Source organism: Mustelus asterias, chromosome 13, assembly GCF_964213995.1.
Source record: "Mustelus asterias chromosome 13, sMusAst1.hap1.1, whole genome shotgun sequence".
NCBI lineage: Eukaryota > Metazoa > Chordata > Chondrichthyes > Carcharhiniformes > Triakidae > Mustelus > Mustelus asterias.
Window position 1 is genome coordinate 45,208,911 of NC_135813.1, and position 9,313 is coordinate 45,218,223.

Here is a 9,313-nt window from a genome sequence, read left to right on the forward strand (position 1 = left end):
TTGTTTCTAGGGGCGGAATTCAGGGACAAACAGGAAGTTGCATCGGCTCAAGTCTCCGGGTAGATTCACATTTGGCGCGGTGATCCGAGGCCTCGCATTGGACAATACATCCTGGGTGGCCAGGGGTCACTAAACAAATCCAGCAGCAGTTTCTGATCTAAAGGTGAGAGTCTATCTCATTGTTATTGAAGAACCTGGAGTAAAAACACTTCCTTGACAAATAATAAAAAAATGTTATTCCTTCCCAGGTGGAGTTGCCAACTTTCCAGATAGCTTTGGAGTCTCCAGGAATTAAAGTTTCATTTCCAGAACAACTGCTTCCAAATCCCAGGAAAATCCATTGAGACTCCAACAAAACATTGTGTGCAGCGTCCATGTTCTTTGTTTGTCCCCAAGTGTATGTCCAATGGTTAATAATTATCCAATTGGCTAACAAGGTGCCTTTATTTTCTGGTTAATGAGGGCATTCTTGAGGATAGACCCCCATTGGCTGATTAATAGAGCAGCAAGGGTGTTGGCAAGTCTCAGATTGCCCAGCATTTATTGCCCATCCCTATTTGCCCATTGAGAAGGTGGTGGTGAGCTGCCTTTTTATTATTTTTTTTTATTAGTGTCACAAATAGGCTTACATTAACACTGCAATGAACTTACTGTGAAATGCCCTAGTCGCCACGCTCCGGGGCCTGTTTGGGTACACTGAGGAAGAATTTAGCATAGCCAGTGCACCTAACCAGCACATCTTTCTGACTGTGGGAGGAAACCAGAGCACCCAAAGGAAACCCACACAGACACAGAGAAAACTTGTAGACTCCGCGCAGACAGTAACCCAAGCTGGGAATCAAACACAGGTCCCTGGCTCTGTGAGGCAGGAGTGCTAACAACTGAGCCACCGTCTCGCCTTTCTTGAACGGCTGTTACGAAGGGAGTTCCAGTATTTTGACCCAGGAACAGTGAAGAAATGGCAATATGTTTCCAACTGAGGATGGTGTGTGGCTCAAAGGGGAATTTGCAGGTTGTGGTGTTCCCATGTGACTCCTGTATCTGTTCTTCCTGATGGTAGAAATCACAGGTTTGGAAGGTGGGATGGTGCAGTGCATCTTGTAGACAGCAGTTATACAATGGCAGCAGTTTGCACTATGGAACAAGTGAATGCTTAAAGTGTGGATAGGGTCTTGATTGTGAGCTGCTTTATCCCAGATGAAGTTGAACTTTGTTAAGGAATCTCTCTCTTGATTATTGTCACAAAAAGTTGTTAACTCCTGTTAGTCTGGCAACAGCAAATCCATTTATGCCCTGCCTTTTAAGAGGAGATGCACCAGGATGCTGCTGGGGTGGAACATTTAAGTTATGTGGAGAGGTTGGATAGGCTTGAGTTGTTTTCGTTGGCGGTGTCGATGTGAAACTTGATGTCTGTGTCGATATGCGCGATCTTCTTGGAGATTCTTCTTGTTTTCGTTGGAGCAGAGAAGACCGAGGGGGCGATCTGATCGATGTGTACAAGATTATGAGATGGACAGAGTGGATAAGGAGCAGGATTCCCCTTAGTTGAAGGATCAGTCACAAAGGGGCATAGGTTTATGGTGAGGGACAGGAGGTTTAGTGGGGATGTGAGAAAAAACTTTTTTGCCCAGAGAGTGGTGATGGTCTGGAATGCGCTGCCTGGGAGGGTGATAGAGGCGGGATGCCTCACATCCTTTAAAAAGTACCCTGGATGAGCCCTTGGCATGTCATAACATTCAAGGCTATGGGCCAAGAGCTGGTAAGTGGGATGTCAGGTGTTTCTCATGTCCGTGCAGACTCGATGGGCCGAAGCACCTCTTCTGCACTGTATGATTCTAAGAGGAAACAGATTCCACTATTATTACAATATAATACAATCTTCCCCCTTGCCCATGAACATGTAGGTTGCATGTTTAGTTAAGGATGTATATTTAGGTACTTAGCTAGCTTCTATTTTTTTCTGCTTTGCCTTCATGCTACCAGTATTGCTTACATTACAGTGAGTGTGTAGACCAAATATTTATTTTCCATCGTGTATGTGGTGTTTTGGCAACAAGTCTCTCATCAGGGTATCTTGAACTGGGTACTTCTATTCTCTACCCTTGTACTGTTGATCAGATATCGAGATAAAGACCGGGATTCTCTGGCCGTTCGCACCAACAGGATTCTCTGGTTCCGCTGCAGTGAATGGAGATTTGGCTGAGCGCCAAATTCTCTCTCCTCACCTGCAGCGATGGCGGGGTGTGAACGGCTGGAGAATTCCGGCCAGGATTTTCTTTTCCCCACCTTTGTCCAACTAAGGAATATTGCGATAGCTTGACCATTTCAATAGTTTCTTAAGTATTTTAACAAGCTTCTTGAGTGTTATTGCAGCTGCAACCAGCTAAGTAGTGTGTCCCTGCACACTTCTGACTTGTGTCCGTTGATGTGTGATTGCTACTGTCGCGTGAGGGATTATTGGAACTATTCACAATAGGGTGATTTTTAAGTGATGAAGCTAAATGTGAGGTAGCTTTAAGTTCAAGTCTGTCCTGCATCCTGTAAAAAGAAACTGTTTGGGTGAATTTTGTGGTTAGGGGGGAAATGTGCTGCTGTTCTTAGCACCCAGTATCAAGCACTCCCATTGGATGTAGAATGCAGCTATCTCAGCCCCAGTTTTGTGCCCTAACTCCACTTGCAGTGGAGTGCGCCAAGAATTAGTGTTTTCATCCAGCAGTGGGTGCAGCTTTGACCTCAGGATGCAGCAGAGTACCCCTGTAGACAAATTTCAGTGGGCAAGGGAAAGGGTTCTGTGTAGTCTATTGGGATATCCCATAAATATTCCATTCCTGGGCTTTGAGCAGAAATTAAATGTCAGTCACCCATTCCCTCTTCCACCATTAATACAGTAATGTTGAAGGTTGAGGAATTGAGCCCCGCTTTAGATACTTGAATGTAAAATCTAGGCTGACACTTGCAGCACAGTACACAGGGAGTGCAGCACTGTCATCTTTCAGCTAATTAATTAAACCATGGCTCCATCTGCCTTCTCAAGTGGGCATAGAAAGTAGGAACAGGAGGAGGCTATTCAGCTCTTCGAGCCTGCTCCACCATTCAGTACGATCATGGCTTATCATCCAAGTCAATAGCCTGAACCCATCTTCCCTCCATATCATTAGATCCCCAAGTGCGAAATCTAACTGCTTCTTGAAAACATACAATGTTTGGACCTAAATTATTTCCTGTTGTAGTGAATTCCACAGGCTCACCACTCTCTGGGTGAAGAAATTTCCCTTCACCTCTGTCCTAAATGGTCTAATCTGTATCCTCAGACTGTGACCCCTAGTTCTGGACACTCTGACCATTGGGAACATCCTTCTTGTATCTACCCTGGCATAAGAGATGCTGAGGCACTATTTCAAAGAAAAACAGGGGAGCTGTCTGGGGTCCTGGCCAATATCTATCTTTCAGCTAACATCACTGAAAAATAGCCCACATTTTGCAGTTATAATAAATGAACACGGCCAAGTCTAGGCGGCACGGTAACACAGTGGTTAGCACTGCTGCTTTACAGCTCCAGTGACCTGGGTTTGATTCCTGGCTTGGGTCACTGGCCGTGTGGAGTTTGCACATTCTCCTCGTGTCTGCGTGGGTTTCCTCCGGGTGCTCCGGTTTCCTCCCACAGTCCAAAGTTGTGCGGGTTAGGTTGATTGGCCCGTGCTAAAATTGCCCCTTGGTGGCCTGAGATAGGTAGGAAGTTAGGGATTAGCGGGTGAATGTGTAGGGGCATGGGGGTAGGGCCTGGGTGGGATTGTGGTCGGTGCAGACTCGATGGGCCAAATGGCCTCTTTCTGCACTGTAGGGTTTCTATGAACCTCTCAGTGCTCACCATTATTAAAGAGTAAATTGGATAGCAAATTCCAGCAATTGCTAATGTGGAGCAAATCAGGAAGTTGCTGGCTTTAGTTGTATTGTTCCCCCAGAGGTTTGTTATACTTGAAACTCCTCCAGAGACTCGCGATTGAAACCTATCGGCACGGTAGCACAGTGGTTAGCACTGCTGCTTCACAGCTCCAGGGTCCTGGGTTCGATTCCCGGCTCGGGTCACTGTCTGTGTGGAGTTTGCACATTCTCCTCGTGTCTGCGTGGGTTTCCTCCGGGTGCTCCGGTTTCCTCCCACAGTCCAAAGATGTGCGGGTTAGGGTGATTGGCCAGGTTAAAAATTGCCCCTTAGAGTCCTGGGATGTGTAGGTTAGAGGGATTAGCGGGTAAAATATGTGGGGGTAGGGCCTGGGTGGGATTGTGGTCGGTGCAGACTCGATGGGCCGAATGGCCTCCTTCTGCACTGTAGGGTTTCTATGATTCTATGTTTCTATCTAAGAGCCTGAAGTTACTCACTAAACAAGAGTTAGTGTTAGGGTTGGTGCATTCCCATTCGAGCTTTTTTAAATTTAAATATAATAAATGATAATTATTGCAATGATCTTCTCTGGAACTGAAATTAAATTTTACAGGCATGTTCTCTTATTCCTTCAGAATTTAATTACTGTTGCAGATTTTATAACTTTTTAATATATTGTTTGTCTCTTAACTTTCACCCTCTTAATCTAATCTTCTTTCCCTCTCTTTTGCCTTCTGTACATGATTTTACAAATAAATATACTAATTTGTATATCTGGTTTAGATCCTGTTACCTGCAGTATGGATTATTCAATATGATTGGTTGAAGAGGCATGCTCTTACTCACATGGTGGATGGTTAGCACCGCTGCCTCATAGCACTAGGGACCTGGGTTCAATTCCGGCCTTGGGTGACTGTCTGAATGGAGTTTGCACATTCTCCCCGTGTCTGGGTTTCTTCCGGGTGCTCCAGTTTCCTCCCACACTCCAAAGATACATGGGTTAGGTTGATTGGCTATGGTAAATTGCCCCTTAGTGTCAGGGGGATTAGCAAGTTAATGCGTGGGGTTTACGGAGATAGGGCCTGCATGGGATGGTGTCAGTGCAGACTTGATGGGCTGAATGGCCTCTTCCTGCACTGTGATTACCCAGTCTGCTCAAACACACAGCATATTCTCTTGGGAGAATGCCATGCTGTTTTGGATGCCTGATGATACCAACTTGCTATTCATATGTCCACAGAAAGTCTGTGGACAGCTGTGAGTGTAATGAATAGCCAAGTTGTTCCTTAGCCACTGACTTCAAAATGCAGGTTATTATCTGGTCACTTAGTCATTGCTGTTTGCGGGACCTTGCTTTGAATAAATTGGCTGCCCTGTCTTCTACATTAAAACAATGACTACACTTCAAGAATACATTATTGGTGATAAAGTGCTTTGAGATGTCCTGATATGTGAAAGACATTATATAATTGTGAATTCTTTCTTTCTTTCTTTGCCCAGTGTGTAGCCACGATTGGTGTTGGTTGAATTAAAGGTGATTGAGGATGAGGCCTCGGTTGTTGACCTGGGATGTTAAGGACACTCTGCTCCGAGTGCGTCACACAGTCGGCGAGCAGTACTCCTTGGAGGCCAAAATGCACGGGATCCGAGTGGAGGCCGAGGCACTGAACAGATCGTTCCTGGCTGCCATCCAAACGCAGGCCAAGCTGCTTCCCAACTATGGTCTAGAACAGGGCATGAGCTCCCAGCAGTGGTGGGTGGAAACAGTCAAAAGGACGTTTCGGCTCTGTGGAGTGAGCGATGAACGGGTATTGTCCCCCCTGGCAGAGAACCTGTATCGCGGGTTCAGCAGTGCAAAGAACTGGGAGGTGTTTAGCGATGTGAAAGACACCCTGATTCACTGCGACAGGCTGGGAATCCACATGGCGGTGATTTCCAACTTTGACCGCCGCCTGGAGCAGATTTTAGTTAACTGCGGCCTGCGGCAGCACTTTCAGTTTGTGTTGACATCGGAGGACGTAGGAATAAGCAAACCAGACCATCGAATCTTTATCAAGGCCTTGGGCCTTGCCCAGGTGGAGCCGAAACAGGCCACGCACATTGGTGATGATGTGTGGAAAGATTATCTGGCAGCCCGGGCTGTGGGGATGGAGAGCTATCTGATCTGCAGAGAGAAGGAGCAACTCACAGGGACTGAGGGACTGGTGCCCAAGGCTCACATTCTTGACTCCCTGCAGCAGCTGAACAGCTTCCTGAAATGAATGATGTATGTCCCCAAACTCAATAGTGTCCACACCAAATAGAGAGTGTTTTTCATTGAGGAACTGAGCCAGAATTTTGATGGGCAACATTGTGTTTGGGTGAGATTTGCTTCATCCCTTATTTGGGGGAGGGGGAGCTAGTGGTTTTGGCTTGGTGATTCTGGGTAACTTTGAGTGATATACAGAGGGCTTCAGTCTACATCCTCACTAGGTGTCATTCTGAACAGCCACATGAGAGGAATTCTAGAATGTTGTACCAAGTATAAATCTACTGGAAAAGTCTGGCATTTTCCAGCTGTATCTTATAATATCAATGGCATTTTTAAAGCAAAACTCAATGATTAACACTTCAAAACGGGTGATTTGGGGAATATTTTATTCAGGATATCTGCAATAAACATTTTTCTTCCTCTGACCAGTTTGTCATGTAATCAGTCTTAGAATAATATTTCCCACAGTACTCTCTTCAGCTCCCGTACTGTGCACCTCTATGTTGTGAGGTAAAATGAATGGGGGATAACTGTGTTTGTCTTGAATCTAGTGGTGCGTATTTTTGTGTGGAACGGAATGGACTAGGAGAATGAGCAAGATAAATGTTATTGGTAAAGCATCTTCGGACATCTGTCAGCTTCACCTACACCGTGGAGTAGGCTGGAGTGTGGTGACCGCTTTGTGCAGTTAAAATTTTGCAAAGTGAGTGAGAAATTCACACTTTAGCTGTATTGGTAGCCTAGCACCTTGGGTATAGTGGTGATCCAGTGAATGGGAGTTCAGATCTCACCACTGCACACTGAAAATGTGAAATTTCAGAAATGAAAAGCTGGTATCAATAAAAGTGATCTTGACCTGTTGTCAAACCCAACAGGTTTACTCGTGCTTAGAGAAGGAAATTTGCTATTTCTATCTGGTCTGGCCTATATGTGATTTCAGTCCCATGCCAACACTGTGAAGGGGCACACAAATTGGTTTGAAGTTTGCAATCAATGCCAGCTTTGCCACCTCCATCATATGAATGAATTATAAAAGAATCTTTAATATCTACTGGAATTGTTGGTGCCAGTTGAAGCTTTGATTAAGGTTTCAGTGGACTGCCTTCAACACATGGCTAAACAGGTGGTGTAGGAGGGAGGGTTTCAGTTATCTGGACCATTGGAATCTCTTCTGGGGCAGGTAGGACCTGTACAAGAAGGACAGATTGCATTTAAACTGGAAGGGCATAAATATTCTGGCTGGGAGGTTTGCTAGTGTCACACTTATTAGGAAGGAGAAAATAGCATTTGGATTGCTGATGAATGAACCAGGCCGACAAACACTCTTCACATTCACCCCCACCCCCTCATCTGTCTACAGTATACAGATGTGGCTGTACTGGGAATACACAGAGTAGGAGAGGGCCTGTCCAGTGAGTTTGGGGTGGGGGAAGGAGACACTGAGCTCACTGAGCTGACAAGGTCAGAACTGTCATTTCTCATGTTTGTACTTTCAGAGTGAGGTGTACAAAAAAAATTAAAAGGCCCTTTGGCCCATCATGTCAGTGCAGGTCAAAGACAAACCACCTTACTATTTTAATCCCATTTTCCAGCAAGCCTTGTATGCCTTGGCATCACAAGTGCACATCTAAATACTTCTTAAATGTTATGAGGGTCTCTCCCTCCACCACCCTTTCAGGCAGTGAGTTCCAGACTCCCACCATCCTTTGGGTGAAAAAGTTTTTCCTCACATCCCCTCTGAACCTCCTGCCCCTTATCTTAAATCAGTGCTCCCTGGTTATTGATCCCTCCACCAAGGGGAAAGGTTTGTTCCTGTCCACTCTGTCTATGGCCCTCGTAATGTTATACATCTCAGTCAGGTCGCCCGCCCGCTCACTCACTCACGTCTCCTCTGCTCTAAGGAAAACAATTTTAGTCTATCCAATCTCTCTTCATAACTAAAACTCTCCAGCCCAGATTTTCAAATCTCACTAGCTGTCCTGTCTGGAGACAATACACATCTCTTTAACCTGTGCTTAATGCTCCCTCCACTCACATTGTCTGTACCTTTAAGACGATTAGCTGTAACGACTCACATTCCAATCATTATTCATGTAAATTGAGTTTGTGTCTTTGTGCCCTGTTTGTGATCAGAACTCCCACCCACCTGACGAAGGGACAGCCTGTTCCGAAAGCTTGTGGCTTTTGCTACCAAATAAACCTGTTGGACTTTAACCTGGTGTTGTGAGACTTCTTACTATATTCTTCTTAACCAGTTGTGCAACTCCCCTACCCCTTTTATAACCCCCTCTGTCCTGCCTGAAACATCTGTATCCTGCAACGTTAAGCTGCCAATCCTGTCCTTCCCTTAACTAAGTCTCTGTAATAGCAACAACATCATAGTTCCAAATACTAATCCAAGCTCTAAGTTCATCTGCCTTACCTGTTACACTTCTTGCATTGAAATAAATGCACTTCTGTCCACCAGACCCTCTTTGATTAGCAACCACACCCTTCCTGCTCAGTCTTACTGGCCTTACACTCTGGTTTCCCTTCAGTTAATTGACCTTTGCTTTGGTTCCCACCCCCCTGCCAAACTAGTTTAAATCCTCCTGTGTGACACTAGCAAACCTCCCAGCCAGAATATTTATGCCCTTCCAGTTTAAATGCAATCTGTCCTTCTTGTACAGGTCCCACCTGCCCCAGAAGAGATTCCAATGGTCCAGATAACTGAAACCCTCCCTCCTACACCACCTGTTTAGCCATGTGTTGAGCTGTACTATCTTCCTATTTCTAGCCTCACTGGCATAGGGCACAGGGAGTAATCCTGAGATTACAACCCTAGAGGTGCTGCTTTTTAACTTTCTACCTAACTCCCTTAACTGTTGCTGCAGGACCTCATCACTCTTCCTATGTCATTAGTACCAATATGTACCCTGACTTCTGGCTGCTCACCCTCTCCCTTCAGAATGCTTTCTGCACATTCAAAGACATCCTGGACCCTGGCACCAGGGACGCAACATACCATCCTGAAGTCTCTTTCACATCCACAGAAGTGCCTATCTGCACCCCTAACTATAGAGTCCCCTATAACTATTGCTCTAGTTTTCTTTGTCCCTCCCGGCTTAACAACAGAGCCAGTCGTGGTGCCACTGCCCTGGCTGCTGCTGCTGTTATCCCCTGATAGGCCATCCCCCCCAACA

At 45.6% G+C, this 9,313-nt stretch overlaps 1 protein-coding gene across 5 annotated transcripts; it reads left to right on the forward strand.

Annotated features, from left to right (window-relative positions):
- The first annotated feature begins 27 nt into the window (after positions 1 to 27).
- Positions 28 to 6,556, forward strand: hdhd3 (haloacid dehalogenase-like hydrolase domain containing 3). 5 transcript variants are annotated; one of them, XM_078226697.1, is made up of 3 exons: positions 28 to 163; positions 249 to 361; positions 5,381 to 6,556. In XM_078226697.1, the coding sequence occupies exon 3, from the start codon at positions 5,425 to 5,427 to the stop codon at positions 6,139 to 6,141; it is 717 nt and encodes a 238-aa protein (XP_078082823.1). In that variant the 5' UTR covers positions 28 to 163; positions 249 to 361; positions 5,381 to 5,424; the 3' UTR covers positions 6,142 to 6,556. The 5 variants fall into 5 exon arrangements, with proteins under 5 accessions (XP_078082823.1, XP_078082824.1, XP_078082822.1 ...); XM_078226696.1 differs by having other exon boundaries at positions 56 to 163; positions 249 to 578; XM_078226695.1 differs by having other exon boundaries at positions 56 to 163; positions 249 to 397.
- The last annotated feature ends 2,757 nt before the right edge of the window (positions 6,557 to 9,313 follow it).